Source organism: Corvus moneduloides, chromosome 21, assembly GCF_009650955.1.
Source record: "Corvus moneduloides isolate bCorMon1 chromosome 21, bCorMon1.pri, whole genome shotgun sequence".
In the NCBI taxonomy this organism is placed as follows: domain Eukaryota; kingdom Metazoa; phylum Chordata; class Aves; order Passeriformes; family Corvidae; genus Corvus; species Corvus moneduloides.
This window is the reverse complement of record NC_045496.1, coordinates 780,001-797,186: the sequence shown is the minus strand read 5'-3', so window position 1 is coordinate 797,186 and position 17,186 is coordinate 780,001. Positions and strand designations below refer to the sequence as shown.

General features: G+C 42.8%; 1 protein-coding gene across 3 annotated transcripts in view; it reads right to left on the bottom strand.

Moving 5' to 3' along the window:
• The window catches only part of MAPKAP1 (MAPK associated protein 1), an 84,373-nt gene that overhangs the window by 40,379 nt on the left and 26,808 nt on the right, over positions 1–17,186 (bottom strand). For all 3 annotated transcript variants that reach the window (XM_032131148.1, XM_032131151.1, XM_032131149.1), the window contains exons 5-6: positions 8,076–8,248; positions 3,491–3,667 (exon numbers count right to left, since the gene is read on the bottom strand). In XM_032131148.1, coding sequence (XP_031987039.1) covers positions 3,491–3,667; positions 8,076–8,248 — 350 coding nt within the window. The remainder of the gene's footprint in view (positions 1–3,490; positions 3,668–8,075; positions 8,249–17,186) is intronic.

The following is a 17,186-nucleotide window of genomic DNA, read 5'->3' as shown; positions in this document are numbered from 1 at the left end:
GCCTCGGCGCCGGAGCCAGGGTGGCAAGGTTCAGGAGAGGGAAAAGGAAACAACAGCAGAGGCAGAAGCTCCGGCAGGCTCACCTCATGGTGCTGAGGTGCCATGGGAACAGGCAGGGTACCCCCTTTTGCCACAAAATGAAACAACCTACACTGGAAGGACAAAAGGTTTCTGTTCTGAATGAGAAGAGAACTCTTTGAAAAGCTCCTTTCCAATCTGAAGCAATTTGAAATATTTTTAATTTTTGTTTTTAACACAGAAGTGGAATTTACTTTCCAGAAGTGGAATTTATAGCACTTAAAGCTCACTGCATAACCAGCTGGCATGGCTGGAAGTGCCTGGGAGTGACTAATAGCAATTTCCACTTGATCAGCACAAAGTCAGAGTTAAGACTCAGAATCCCAGCTGATGCAATGGACTTTCCTTAAGCCGGGTAATTTTTAAGATAAAGTGCACAGTGATAGGAACTGGACTAACTAATGTCAGCCACAATTTTTATTCTGAGCCTAAATGTCTTGCTTTTGTGCATCTCAGGTTGGCCTTGCACAGCTCTGTGCACTATTGAGTTTAACTGGCTGCATTTTGACACCACTGTAACAGCCCTTAGACCTCTCTCAGGTCTTCTGACGCCCTTCTTGGGGTCCACCCCTCCCTCTCCACTCTCCTGGGAGACACATTCTTAATTTTGCACCCACATTAACTGTCTTAAATTTTATGTGAATATTCTAAAATGTACTTTGCAGATTACCCACCCCCATGTACAAACCAGGAACAGGCCTTTTGGGGAGTGCTGCTGAGTCCAAGAAAAAGCACATTTTGGGGCTTTGAATTGAATTTGCAAATGCACGATGCAAGTCTGGTATTTTAAAAGGGTTTCAAACCTTAAACTATCGGGTATGGCAGAGGTGCTGCTTTGAAAATTTGTATATAATAGTCAAAGCAATTTAAGTACAATATCGAAACAGAAAAAAAAGTGCTACAGAGCAGAGGAACTGGATGCCAAATTTCCTCTGTGTGCCAACTGGCAGCTGAGCTACAGCTCCTCGAAACACCATTAGATCAAGTACGTCAAGTTCCAATAATAAAATTTCCAAGGGAAAAGGCCCTAATGATGGTACAGATTTATTTTAAGCCTTTCAGGTATGACCTCACCACCTCAAGAAGTCTGTATTTCCATGGATGTGGTGCTTTGTTTGCCTCCTCCTGACACCCTTGACAGGAGAGCGGGGCTGTGTGCAAGCGCCGCGTCTGACGTTGGACAAAGCTCTGCTTTCCACAACAGCCACCTTCCAAAACATAACTCGCTAGACTAATGGGCAGTGAGCAGCCAGAATGACTGCCCTCCGTCTTCTCCTTGTGTAACTTTGCCAGAGTCCTTGGAACTTGCCAAATTCGGTCATGCCTGCTTAGCTTGCTCGACTGATTGTGCCAGAAAAGAAAATAAGACACAGATGTATTTGAGCTCTTTGAGATGCCAGTAAGAGCGACAGCTAATGGCTTCATTTCGACCCTCCCCTACCAGCTGGGCACAGGTGGGGGGATAATGAGGTCCCTCTCCCTAATCAAACTCAATTATTTACTACTCTGTACAGCCACAAAGACATTCACATCCAGCTCGGAATATAAACTGCACTGTGGGCTACTTCCAGCCACCACCTCTGGGTATTTATAACTAACTCAAGTGGCTCAGAGTTTGCCTTGGCAGGAGTTGAAGTGGGTAAAGTTCTGCAAACTGTTCCTGCTCAAACATGTCCTGCTGAAACGGGGTCCCTGGCCGGGTTCCACCGCTGTCAGCTCAGCAACTGCACAACATCTGAACGAACATCCAGCACGCAGGACGGGGAGATCGGAGATGAAACACGGCTCCAGCATGGAGCTGCTCACAAGCATCAACATTTTTCAACAGTGATTCAATATTAATAAACATTACAAGTCACAAGGCTGACATGGCAGCAGCTGAAATACTTCAGCACAAGGAGGAAAAAAAGAGATGCAAAATATAAAACCACAATTACACGCACTGGCTGGGTGACAGGGCAGGAAGAAGACATAGAATTTACAACAAATCCCTACAAAAATGAGACACCATGCACATTTAAACTCACAGAGGTAACAACCTTTTGATCAAGTGATTATCAAGTAATTCTTTATTCTAGGGGACACATTAAAAATTCTAATTTAAACCTAACTGTTTACACAGTAATCACAAGCCATTTAAAATTAAAATGGGGACACTGGAACCACCAAACTGACCCTTTCAGAAGGGCACTGCTTACGATGCAGTTGTCCTATTTCTCCTCAGCAGCACCTTCCAAGCTAGAAGGAAGCTCCTCACATTAGCACAAATGATGGTAACCCAAAAGATTTTGCATTTTTCTGCAGGACCTGCAGCTGGACCCTAGTCCTGCTCCAAGCTCCAGGCAGAGCACTGCTGGCCAGGCCGGGACCCCGCCGAGGCCTCTGGGCTCCCACGGGAAGGGCACTTCCACCTCCTCCAAGCCAGCATCCAAACCCTGACCCACACCTGGTCACTGCAGTGAAAACTGACCCCTACTCATGCACCCAGCACAGCACTGGGGGGCAGGGAGGGGGAAGCTGGGAAAGGGGACTTTTTCCAGATGAGAAATCAGCAACAATTTAGAACTGGCTATTGACAGTGACCTCCCCTTCCTCACCACTGCCTCAGCGCAGCCCAGCCTTGAATAACTTAGTTGTGAATACTGGGGCCAGAATATTTTATTTCCCAGTGCCCTAATGCAGTGGAACAAAGTGAATGTGGCCTTTGGGAATACATGTGGGATTTCCGACAATGGCTCTCTGTAGGATGCTTTGGAATGTCGCTAAGAAACACAGTATACAACAAAGAATATAAAAACGAATTAAATAAGTCAGATTTTTAAAAAAATGTCTGATTATTCAGAACTAGAACCAGCTGTAGTGTTAAGAAATGTAAGTAATGTCCAATAACCAGGAAAACCCTATTACCATTTTCATTTCAAGAGCTCCAAACATGAAATATTTTTCCTAAGTAAGAAGTGGCTTATGCTCCTGGCATTTTATTCTAGTAATTAAGGCCTTCTGATGGTTTAAGAGATTTTTCATTCACAAGGAAAGAAAAATAAAAGTGATCAAGCACAGTATATATCCCTACTTCACTGATAAGGACAGAGAAAATTTTTCTTGAGCTACACATCAGACAGCTCAAGTCTCAGGGGTGGATGGGATCTCCCTCATCAAAATTCTTCTGGACTTTGGAGGGGAATGTCCAGTCCTATTCCAGCTGGAGTGCTTGGTTACTGCTCATTTCTCAACCACGGCATTGTTATTAAGCCACACTGCAACTATTTGTCTGTAAAATCACTTGCCTCACTGCAGAGCATCACCAACACGTGTGGCCCCTGAATTTGATAGACTCAGGTGAAGGGCAGCAGAGAAGAAGGCAGGAGGTGGCCCGGGCCCAGAGCTGTCCCCAGGCCAGGCCTGTACTCACATGCGCACGAAGAGCGACTGCTTGGCCGCCAGCCCCGGGGATGAGTACTTTTCCACCAGTGCCAGGGTGCTGAAGCCAAACTTGTGGATGGGCTCATTGGAGTCCAAGGGTGGAAAATCCGTGTCGACCTCGCCGTCGTCCTCGGCGATGTGCAGGCAATAGGCGTTGACGTTATCGCTGGAACACACAGAGAGCACCTTCAGTCAGGACAGCCACGGGCACCGGGCACCGAACCCTGCAGGCAGAGGCACCTGCACAGGAGGGATGCTCTGAAAAGCCACTGATGACACCTATATAAAGATGTCCCCAAAGGTCCCAATGTATCTTGCTGCCATAACCCTGTGGTGACAGGAAAACCCCAAACCTCAGAGCAAAGCGGTCAGTCTTCATCCTTAACTGCACTACAAGCAAAACCTGACGGTGATTAAAATACTCTAAAATCTATAAAAGTTTCATGATTCCATAAAGATGGAAGTAACATTTCTCCATTTGTGAAAATTGATTTATTTATATGATGACTACACTTCAGAGCTGAAGGCAAACAAGCGGTGTCTGTGATTTTTCACAGATCAAACAACTGTGAAAGTTTACTGTCCGTAGGCTGGAAGAGCAGAGAGTGCTCTCGGGCAGGTAAGCAGGGTAATGAACTACGGAAAAAGTAAAAAATCTGTCCAACATGTTAGCAATGATTAGCAGAAAACTTACCTTTTCTAAATATCTAAGTTCAGTCACTAAAAGCAATTACAAATTAATAAACACCAACAAGCAGAACTAACACAGAAAGTTGAAACAGATACAATGCGAAAGAAAGAAAGAACTGAGCCTCTTTCCTTCCATAGATGAAAGCCCAGAGGGAAACAACTATTTATAGCTACCAAACACATATTAATCATAATTTCCTAACATTGAAATCTATTTCAACTGTTACTTCAGTTTAAATTATTGACCTGAAAGTAAGTATTCTTTCTGACTGTAGACCTGCAAGCACTCAGGCCTTTCCCCAGCCATGCAGTAAAGCTGGAGGTGCACGTGGCGGCGTGTTTTTAAACTCTGCAGTTTAAATTTGGAGTTTTAATTGCATGATTGATGCTTAAATTAATTAATTGTAAAGTGTATGCTAATTGTTTAATTGGTCGCTTGATCTATATAGATCATTTTTTGAATTAAATGAGTTGATTTACAAAGTTTATTGATTGGATGTGACAATGAATTATTTCACTGACTACCTGATTTGCAATTTTCTCAATTAATTCACAAACCTTTGGTTGCAACTGTGCTTTATTGAGAGTGCTTAGTCCAGGTGATCTATAGGCATCTTGTCATGACTAAGACATTAATTACAGAAAACAGGGAATAATGATACATAGCTGTTAATGTAAGCTGCAAATTTGCTCTCCAAAAGGTAATTCAGCAACATTTGCCAGTCTGAATTTTGAAAATTCTGCAATACTAGTAAAGAAACTTTCTGGCCTTGAACCCTTCCAGGGTGGGGCAGCCACAGCTTCTCTAGGCAACCTGTGCCAGGGCCTCAACACCCTCACAGGGAAGAATTCCTTCCCAATATCCCATCTAACCCTGCCCTCTGGCAGTGGGAAGCCATTCCCTGTGTCCTGGCATTCCAGGCCCTTGTCCCTAGCCCTTCTCCAGCTCTCCTGGAGCCCCTTTTGGCACTGGAAGGGGCTCTAACAACACCAGCTGTCCCAGCCTGTCCCTGTAGCAGAGATGCTCCATCCCTCAGAGCATCTCTGGACTCGCTCCAGCAGCTCCATGTCCTTCCCACGTTGGGGGAATACAGACAGCAAGCACTGCAGGCTCATTTGTCCCACTCAACACAACTCAGAGACCCCTCACGCTGTGACACTTCCAGTCTGACCGGTCATCCGATGCACACCTTCCCACAGCTGTGCTCTTGCCTTGCCCTGCTGATTCTCCAACCCGTTCCTTTGACAGCCTGGCATGCACTCACAGCTCTGGGTAAATAAAGTGAGCATTTTCATTTGGAACCTGATGCATTTGCATAGCCCTCATTAAAGCTGGAGGAACACACAGACAGACGGCAGCAGAACACACCCAGCACGGTCCCAAAGCGATCCGAGTGCCACCAGCTCATCTCCCACCGAATACAGGGAAAATACACAATGTTGGTTAAATCCCATAGAAAAAAGGGGTTTCAAACGTCTTCAATCATGGACTGGGTCCCTGAACACTAACACAGATTTAGTCACAATGTGTTTTAAAAAAAAAAAAGTCCAGTGAGTAGAACTGTTCTGCACTTTGAACCTCCACCGGGCTGAGATCGAAGCTGGGAACTTACAAGTTCAGCACAACAACTGAGAGATGTAACAGCATTCCTCACTCCTAAAAATAGCAAACATATTTGAATTGTGCATCTCGCTATTAATATCTTCCTAGAAAGGGATTTTGTTTATTTTTTGCAGGAGGAATCATTCCAGCACATCTGTCAGGGGCTGGCAAGAAAATGGTCTGCTGGGTTATAACCCAAGTTCCTGAGTAAGAGGCCAGGGACAGGACTGCTAACACTGTCAGTGGTTCCTTGTACCAAGAGACTGAAAAGACACAAATACAATACAATTATAATAAAAAAGGCAGCCTAATTGAATACAGAATGTTCTCAAAGCTGTCAACTAGTACTCATTCACTTCAGACTCTTACACCTATCTTTTAGGAAAAGGAATTAGGCAGTAATATATTCTTTTCCTAAAGACACAAGGGGTTGTTTCTCCTAATTATAAAGTCTAAAATCTCTTCATTATTCTCTCAGTGTCACTAGCAGGTACAGTTGTCACTCTGCATGCCTTGTATACCCCATCTGAGGTACTCTCTATAGGTATTTTAGTGCAGTGTCACAGTGATCTCCATTTTGTCTTTTTATACTCTCACCTGACTGAATCAGGAACAAATGGCCAATGTAGAATGGGTACCCTACACGAGCTCCTTCCTTACTTGGAAATATGAGAATTAGTTTACAGTTAAATCAATCCTTGCTCCAGGACTGGCAGTCAGCAATGCTAAAAAAAAAGATGATGGAGACATGAGAAATAATTAAGAACCTACAAGAAAACAAACTTCTTGGAAACTCGAGGCTCTGCCCCTTAATCTGAGCATTTGTTCCCAGATTCTCAATTGCTGCTGTGTCTAACACATGCTCTTGGGAACTCACGCCTCCATTATTTATTTTATTCTTCCTGCCCTGAGATTTGATTACATTGGACAGCCTCCTTGCTCATGAGCACTTTTTGACACATCACAACATCTTATCCTTCAAGGCAGACAGTGAAATTCATTTCTTCCCACTGCTGCCTTTTGCTGTGGGCAGTGATGGTTCATGGAACACTCCACTCACGGGTGCTGCTCCACTTGAGGTCTGCTGTGCTCCTGAAAAATATGTGTGTGTGTCCAAAGACTGACATCAGTGGTGTCTTACTCATTAAAAAATAACCTAATCATACACAATGGACACTTCTCTGAACTTGTGATATAACGAACAGAAATTAATAACAGCAAATGAAATGGCACCATCTATGAATAATTTTGTATTTCTTCTCCAGAACAAAAAAAAAGACAAATTAAACCTCAAGTGTTTAACCTCAGAAACATCTCATATGTCTGTTGAGAAGAGCTAAGGAAAAATCTATATCCAAAGCAACAATATCCATGGCACAGTTTCCAAGAAGGGCTGCTTTCCTGCGTGCCCTGTATCTGTGGAACAGAAATCAGCAAATCCGAACGTGGGAGCTCAAGTGACCTCACTCCTATTCCCCCACAACTGTGCTACAACAGCAGGTCAGACTGCTGAGCCCTCCAGTGCTCCTGAAAAATGCTGAAAGAGTGAGCTGCAAAATTCAGGATAAAGAAAACCCTATCCCATTCATTCAATATTCCATGAAAAACAAAAAAGTGAAATTTGGCTCATATAGAAAAAACCCAAACAAAACGATCAACCGCCTTTGCACCAGGGACATCCCTACCAGTGACTGTTACTGACAACTCTTTAATAATAAATTGCTTTGAGTTCTTACTTTATGTTCTATGGCCCAGCAAAACCAGAAGTATTTTACAGAACTGTTTTAAAACAAAAGCTGCTCAGGTGAGCTGCTCTGAAGAACCTGTTTATGCACCTCATGTCATCCGCCAGGAAAAAGGAACAGCTCTTACTAAACACCACCAGAGCTCCAGCACAGCAAAGGGACTTAGAGGAGTTCTGGATTTTATCTGACATCTTGTGATCTCAGCGATTAAGAACACTACCAAAAAATAGGTGGGACATGAAATAACAAATGCCTCTGTGACATCAAAAGAGATAAAGTTTGCATTATTTTAACATAGTTTTGAAATTATGATTCATTTACAGATCCAAGCCTTCCTGCTGATCATTTCCCAGCACACAGCTAACTGAAAGAGAAAAGGCTGGAGGTGCACGTGTGCTGCTGGGAGGGAAATACTGATAAATGTGGGGGTGCTAAGATTTATGTATCCAAACACTGACACAGTAATCTGTTTCAATATGCAAAAAGGCTGCAAGGAGAAATTTAGAGATCAAGAGGTAGTAAAGAAAGAGCATTACTTCAGCTTGGGTTCCCGTCCCTCACTTGTATATTGCCAGCAGATGAGCCCGATCAGGTCGTGCACCTTGGCGTTGGCGATGGTCACCACTGTCATGGGCTGCAGCTTGTCTTGGCTTGTGTGCAGTGGGAGGTAGACATCGATTTTTTTGGTTGCCGTTGTACCAACATGGCCCTGTTGAGAAAACAAATTTCATTAGGATGTACAAAAAAAGTGTGACAGGGTTTATGCAAAATCTGGGCGGATGGAATTCTCTTCAGCAGGAAAACTTAAATATGCTGCTATGGCTTAAAGTTGGAAGAAGCTTGAACATTTAAATTCCAATTATTTCCCTGCTGTTTATCTGTAAAAAGGACATGAAATATTTGGACATGATTTCACAGATTTCCATAAAGAGCCTGAACTTTCCTACAGGATCCCATGTTCCTGCAGAATCCAAAGAAACCTAAATATGTGTGGGATGGGGAGGAAGAGGGACCCAACAAACCAGCCTAACACTTCTGAAGTGCACTACCCTTGTTTCTGCATTTCTGGTCTCTTCTGCAGTTCTTCCCCACTATCTGAGCAGCCCCCAGGGGACACAGACACCCCTCACCAAGGCTTGGCCTTGGCTTGACAAGAGAAGAACAAAATCACAGCACAGCTGAGCCACTGAAGTGCTCTGTTTAAAGACACCAAGAAAAATCAGCAAATACTGGGGTTTATTGGAACTTAGTGTATGAAAAGAATCCATTTGGTGCCACGGAGATTGACAATTAAATAAACCATAAAACACACAGCAACACAGAGATTTGTGAAGTTTGCATTACAAGGAAAAAGTGTTTAATCCACTGCAGGTAGGACTGCAGCTTTCAGCCAGAAATCTTTTAAACAAACAAAAGATTGCACATCCTGATCCCCTCTCCAAAGCACCCAAAGTAACTCTGTATCTTCATTTCTCTCCATACTACACACGCCTTGAGAAGAGATAGAGTTTCTTGAATTAATCACTTGGAATTCTAAGTAACAGAATAAAAGGATTCAATGCTATAAATCTATAATGAGAGCATAAAACAGGGAGTTAAATGCCATGTGCTAATTTCAATATATTGTTAAAAACCATTTGATCCTTCAGTGCGATTATAAATTAGAGAAGTAATAGGAATTTAAAGATTAAAGTTATTCTTACTGGTACAGCTAAAAGTATTGTTAAAATCCATCCCATAATAAATTTGTTTTTTAAGAAAGCATTTTTATAGTACTGATACCTCTTCTTCCCATGTTTTTAGGGTAAGAAGAAACTGGTTTTGCTCATTTAAAGGAAAGGTTAGGTTTGTAACAGAATATGGGACATTCCTTCACTTTGTTTGGATAAACCTGAACAACCTTTGGTTGAGCTCATGTGCCCAGGACCCTCTGAGACACCACTCAAAACCTTACGAAATCATGAACACAACAGCTGCTAAAAAAACACAAGGGTGGGTTTCTTTCTCTCCATCTCTCTTGCTTTTCTACTTCCAGGACTTACTTTTAAAGGGAAATAAACTGGTACCAGGTAACAAATCAGCTGTCTTTGCCCAGGTGCAGACACACAGGGGCACATGGGTGAGTGTTGGTGACGCTGTGGCCCTGGCCAGAGACACCCCGGAGCCAGGGCTGCTTTGGCAAGAGAAGGAGTAAACAGCAGTTACCAGGAAATTAATGTGGCTCCTTGGCACGCTAAGTCAGTTACATATATAAATCCAAGGAGGGCAGAATTGTAAGTAATGCTGGGTCCTGATAATGGAAAATCCAAGAAAAATGGACAACCAGATGTGGGAGTGGATGCCAAGGTTACAATTGATGCACTCAGCGTCAAGCCAGGGAAGGGATGAACGAGCCAGGAGCTGGGACTAATAACCAAAGAGACCAGATTATTCATCAGTCACTGTATGAATGGTGTGAACTCATAACACAAACCCATGAATTTATAAAATCACCCCATTCAGGGACCCTGGTCCCCAGCTATCACAAACCTGACACACTCCTGGAGCTCCTCTCACAGCACAGTTCTGCCTTGCCCCACACTGTGACTTACTTGGTGTTTGCTGGTTTTTAACTAAACTTTTCTTTCTAAATCTCCTCTGCCTCCTCCAGCCTCTTTTAACTATCTTTGTTGTCCAAACTCCCTCCACTACAGATATCCTGTTCTCCTACTCACAAACACTCAATGTGAACACCAAAATGACAGGTGACTTAAACCAGGTAAAACTCACACACCTATGAGAATTCCAACTGCTCCTGGAGCAAGCGGAGCAATCCCAACAACAGCAGGACTGGGAAACGGCTCAAAGCACTGCTGTTATACTCAGGATCTTTAAAAAATTCAGAGAAATCATTTTATTAATTAAAGGTCTGTAAAGCTGATAGCCATGAGGTATTAGAGAGGCTGAAGCCTGAAGCCAATTAGATTTTCTAGCAGTAATGAGAACATCCATTGTCACACTGGGTAGGAAACGTTTGTATAAGCCCGAGGGTCAGGGCTGAGACTGATCAGTCCCACGCCAAGGGGGTCTGGAGGAAACCTCCACTGTGTTTATTGCAAATTGGTGGTATTTGTTCAGAACCACATTATAAATCCAACCCATCAGGTCCCTGTCTGAGGGACAGAGCGAATCCATACCCTCAGTCCATCCTGCAAAGTATTAATTGTGCGGGAAGTCCCTGAGAGCTCAATTACTGATCTGCTCAAAGCCCATGAGGCGAGGGCTGGGACGTGGTGGGACTGGAGACAGGGACACAGTGATGGGTCTGTGGCCAGGGGTCAGACCAGCCACGCTGGATTCCACCTGTGAGAGCTCCTGGGCTCTGCACGCTGCTGGAGTCTCCTCCCTCAGAACCAGACCACAGGCATTACTGGAACCGTAATTACTTTTTGCTCCCAACTAGAAACTGTATTCCAAGTGGAAATGCTGAGGAAACCCAGAAGATAAAGGACAATTACTGATATTCAAAGAGGCAGCATCAAACTTTATTAATAGATCCTGTATAAAATTCAATGGAAAATCTATTCAGGGCCAGGGGCCTTACCATTTGGAGTTTCCTTAATAGCCTCCAATAAATCTGGGAAGCATAAAGGGGCTGTTAAATTAACATTTTCCTGATCTGTCACCTGTGGCACAGTTAATTTGTCAAAAAATTCTTTTAGCTTGTCACTGGACACTGTATATTCTGACAAATGAAGTCTGGAATAAAATTGACAAAATATCTCGTTAATTTTCTAGGAAATCACAAATCTGATTCCATTAAGCTTTTATTGTTAGAAATGTTATATCCCACCAATCCTTTAAGAAAGTGAGGAGTAACTGGATACACTGAAAATGTACAATAAATCATAGAAAATTTTCCTAGTATTTTTATTGATGGATTCTTTTAAGGCTCCCTGGTGCTCTCCTACAGTATGTAAAATTTAAAAAAAAAAAAAAATTAAAATCTATCAGTTCTTTCAACATAAGTTGTCTTTCTAAGATTGAAAATCAAATTTTAATTGAAGTCCATGAGGGAATGCATCCCTCCCTCCAATACCAGATGATGTGTACCTTCAATAGATCACTGTGTGGCCACTGATACTTCACCTGACACAGGACATTCGGGAGAGCTCGTCCATCCCAGGACAACTCACCCCTAAAAGGTGCTGAAGTACCTGCAAAACGGGGAACTGCTGGGAGAGTCAGGTACACTGTGTCCTTCTCACTCCTGCTTTGCTTCACCACATACCACAGCACAAAATTAAAACAAAGTCCATAAACATTTCCAAGAGAAAAGTGATTGATTTTCAACACTGACAATTTACTGCCTCTTCCTGCACAATGGAGTTCTGTGACTAAATGTTATATCACTTTAAGATTAGATGTTCTAATGATATAATGCAAAGATTTTACTGAATCATTATTTAGTGGGAGTCGTAAAAACCTCTTAAAATTAATCTTTCATGCACATCTAGCTTATCCAAAGTTAGCATTTAATTAGATGGCCTTGGCACGAATGAGCTCACTACTTTATTTGCTCAATCAGTATATGTCTCTTCAGTAATTATAATTAATTCAAGTCATTGACTCACCTCCCAGCAAACAACGCTAAACACTGCACAAAATGGAAACAAATGCTTTCCCGTTCCCAAATGCAAAATGTCTTCTCACTTTTAAACTCAGTTAAATGTTTTTTGGTTTAGGTGACAGGGTGTTGAATACACTCTGTGATCCAGCAGTCACCTCCACAACATAACTTACTTGCTTATGTATTTAATCAACACACAGAAAATACTTGAAGGGGAAAAGTGGAAATATAATAACCCAGCATTTACAACCCACAAAAGTTCTAACAGATCAGAGCACAGACGTTTATGGCAATACAAGGCACCATATTTTTCTTTTTCTTTCCTCCTCCAACCCACCACACTACTCACTACCACGGGAAAATGGGAATGGGGTTTATTCCATCAGGTGGTTACACCAGCGTTGGGGTTTTTCATTACTTTGGGCACTTGATTCCTTTTGTTATTCTTAAGCCATGTGTGGAGGACACCCCAGCGAGGCCGGGGTGCATGCCTGGCACCCTGCCAGCCCTGCAGCTTCTCAAGGAAGCCTCAAAGTTCTTCCCTTCTGAGGAGTGGATTCTCCTATCACCCCAGCTTGTGCTGCAGAGTTAGCAGATCACGATGTAAAATTCCATTAACATCATTAAATACTTAATTTATCTTATTCACACTGTCACTATTCATAAAAATTTAACCCAGTAATTTCCTGTTATCCAAAGCATAACAAAGTATGAATATTTAACTGCAAGGTAAATAACACACTATTATTTTTTATTCTAAATTGTTGACTTCACTTAGCATGCCTGCTCTGTACAGCACCGTGCGATTTGTCAATTAAAGGTCCAGATGTTTCGCAGGCTGCAGAGGCAGCAGCAGCTCTGAGCAATGCGTCCTCTGCATCGCAATGATCACTACAACCCCAGCTCCAGGCTGCATTAACATGCTCATGTTTTATTCCAGCCCCCTCCTAATGTACCAGTTAATTATACAACACACAGCTGAGAAACACCACCTCCGAGCTGGACAGTTTCCTTCCACGCTTCCACCTGAACACGTCTTTACATGCACCTCAAAACCAGGATTTACATAAATAACCACATAATCAAGCACCCAAATTGCTGCCTGCTCTTGCTTGGCATTCACCCCCACAATTAATAAAATTCAGTAAGTCCTGAGCAAAGAATAAGACACATAATGGTGGTAACAGCATGTTTCAACAACAGTAACACACACTCACACAATTCTCTGTGAATTAAAAACTGGTTTACTTGGCGTGCTATTAATATGAATTCTTAATACTGCTTTTTTTCTGACAAATGTTATATGGATGGAGGGAGAAGTCCCAGGTCCATCCCTGTTACAGCCCAGGCTGTGTTTATGACCATGTAGGTGTCAAATTTAGGACAAATGGCCCTGTCCATCCCTCCCCTGCCACGCTCCCGTGGCATTTTGCCCCACACACGCTCCCTCTCTGCATGCCCAAGCAAACACAGAGGGCAGGATGTCCCACCAGCTGTGTGGCACCAGCTCACCCTGCCCATACAGCCCTGGGCTGCTCAGCTCCCACAGTTCTAGTGAAGGATGAAAACACACGTTTAGATTGATCCAAGTGCAATTGCTCCAGCTGCAGCAGAAATGCATTCATTACTCCAAACCATCCTCGAATTCCTTCTAGTGGGGAGAAGGAACAGCCTCTTTAGAAGAATTATTTATATTTTACTTACTAATAAACATTACAATTTAATACTGAGGAATAGAGTTATTCTTTGTAATAACAAAATGCAACCAAAACTTATAATTAAAACTACACCATAAACATTATTTGTGCGTTAAGGAACATGCCACGATCTATTTTAACGAACAGATGCTCTAAAAAAGATAAATGTTTTCAGAAATATTCAATCCTTGAACAGATCAGCCTCTAATCCTCTGCTTCTGCTGCACAAAGCAGACAGCTCAAGTTCCTCGAGGACATCAGCCAACCTTAGGTGGAACATTTTTAATACATCACCGTGTCACTTTTTAATGTGCCACAATCTATTAACCACATGGCAAACTAACAGGGATTTTTAAAATATGGGTTTTATAGCTTTGTGCCGGTGATTAATTAAATAAATAGCCAGCGTTTCACAAATCATCCCTCTAATTAGTCTAACCCAGACACTTCGCATTCCCTGGCACTCCTGCCAGCTGAAGCTCACAGAAGGGCAGCGGCAGCGCCCGAGCGCGCCCGGCACCGCCAGCCCGGGCTGGCACGGCACCGCCGGCCCCCGGCACCGCCACCGGCCGCGCAGGTGCTGCAGTCAGCTGGAATGTGGCTCCAGCTGCTTGGAAAACATGTTCTGTGTAATTATTCTCCCTCATCCTGAAGGAAACAATCGAGATAACAAAGGGAACAGAGCCATGTCTGGGATTTGACCTGAAGTAGCAAAGTTGTGTGCTGCAGAAAATGAACAAATATTTAAGGCAGATGCCGGAAAAAATGCACCCGCTAAATGATACATTTTCTGTCAAAAGATTTCAAAGTCGAAGCTACAACTAATTACATGCAGTCCATTCAAAGAAGTCAAGCAAGGCTTATCATTAAAATGACTCAATTATTCTTAAAAGAAAGAGAAAATCATCTGAAAAACCTGCCTGCAATCTCATCAGTTTTACTGTGCCTACCTTGATACATCATTTCCCCCAGAGCTCAAATTAAACCCTTAATAGTTAATATGCTCAAGTTTTACTACAGATTTTTCTACAAATTATTATTAACTGGAATTTCCTACCTAGGATGGGTTTTATATGGAAATTTGTTCTGCAGTGTTTAGTGACACTATCACAACAGCTTTTTGCCCCTCAATTTAAAAACCATCAGAGAGATGGAATGTGATGCAGAGTCAGGCAGCTCATGGAGATGGGATTGGATTTCCTCCACCAGGCCATTTCTTTCTCAGCACCAGTCCCCAAACTACCCCCTTAAACCCAGGTTTCCTTGCACTCAGGAAGAAATTTGCACTCTTGGACCAGGGCGTCACAAGAGCACCCGACCCGCGGTGCCAGGGCAGGTCCCACAGCACTGGGAAGGAGCCCAGAACTGATAAATTAATAATAACTGTCCCACTGACACTTCTTTACCATTGCACCACTCCTCCCTCCTGGCAGCAAGGCCGTGCTGGCACACCAGTGCATCCATCACCAAGAGCCAGCTTAAGGAGGGATCTCCCCTCCACCACCTCAACGGCCACGTGGCACTCGGGGGTACCTCTAAAAGGACTGTTAAAGGCTTTAACCTCGGGAAGCTTTTGCCCTGAAAAGAGGTGAAGATGCCCTCATGGGCTGTTCAAGCAACTTCGATGCAGGACACTTTCTGACATAAAGTGTTTTCAACATTTTTTTCCCCAGGATTTAGGTCCATAGCAGCCTGAGGTATGATAAATTCATAAATTCAATCTCCACGAAGACCTGAGAAACTGCTCTTGTTAGTAAATCAAGGAAGCTCTACTAGTATTAAGAAGATAATGAGAATTTTCTCCCTCTTTGCTTCAGATAGGGAAACAAAAGAATTCACATGGAAAGAAACCTGACCATTATATTGCCTTTAAAAATTCCAAGTGGGAAATATTAAAAAAAAAATCTTAAATAAATTAAAAAAAAAATTAATGAAATATAAATTTATACTGGAATCAAGAATAAACCGATTACCACTTCATTTAATGTTTAACTACAAAACAAGAACTCTTTGATTAGTGATATCATGGTGCTCAAATGGAGCCGTAACTGAGCCCCTTTCTCCATAATTACTATCAATGCTTTAAAATGATTTTTCAACTACTAGGGTCAAAGTAAAGGCATAGTCTAAGACTGTTCTATGAGAAATTAAAAACCCCAACTTTCTCTCCCTCAGGAATGTTTCTCCAACAAGCATGTCTGTTAAATGGACACATCCAACTCTCCTGCAAACAGCAGCCATTAGAAACGTGCTAATAAAACACTTCCATATTTCTTTGGCTGTTAAGAACCTCAACTTGTGAATACGTTTTTTATTTGATTTGATCTGTAATTAAGGGAAAGATAATGACATTACTAAATTGCTAAAAATCAATTAGATAGAATAAAACGCAATATGATTCAGCCAAAAGATTAACAAGTGCATTATAAAACTCTTTAAAATTCTTTAATTCTAATTAAGCTGCTTTAAATGGCCATGGCCTAAAAAATGCTTTTAATTTCAAGGCATCACCAATTTTCCTGAATGTTTCACTGTACCGGCTGTTTGCCTTCCTTTTCCTTTTTTTTTTAAAGGAATATTTAAAGAAAAAATGGCTGTTTGGGAAGAGCTCCCATCCCACTCCAGGTCCTCCAGGGGCCCTGGGCAGGGTCAGCCCCTCTAACAGCTCCCTCTTGGACTGCCAATGGCTTCACTTCACAGCAGCTGTTGAAATCAAATATTAGAGCAGAATTTCCACCTCTCCCACAAAACCAGCAGCCGGTTCCTTATGGAGCCTCCCACTCTGGAGACATCCCAAGCCCACCTGGACACGTTCCCGTGTCACCTGCTCTGGGTCACCCTGCCTGGGCAGGGGGGTTGGTCCGGATGATCTCCAGGGGTCCCTTCCAATCCCAACAATTCTGTGATTCTGTGACTGTCAGGACAGGTTTTTCCAGTAACAAATCCATGAGCAAAGCCACATCCACACACAGCACGAGCAACACTTGCAGCCAGTTTAAGCACTGTCCCATCTCTGATTTTAAGTGCGGTTTAATTTTAAACAAATCAACCAGCAGCATCATTACCAAGGTATTAACATCTGCTTTTTGATATTCTTCTTCCAAAACTCCAGAGCATCTCCTCCTCCCTCTCCCTGCCCCACAGAAGACATGGAGCACAGGGAGCAGAGGGAAGTTAATTCCGCCCTCCCACGCAGCACAACCAATCAGTTCAATCCAACCTGAGTTTCACCAAGTTGTAGGGAGTGCAAACAACAGCCCTAACTTTTCTAATTTCATCCTCTAGTACTCCCAAGTAAATAAGAGAGAGGAAAAAAAAGTAAAGTTTTCCTACAAATAGAA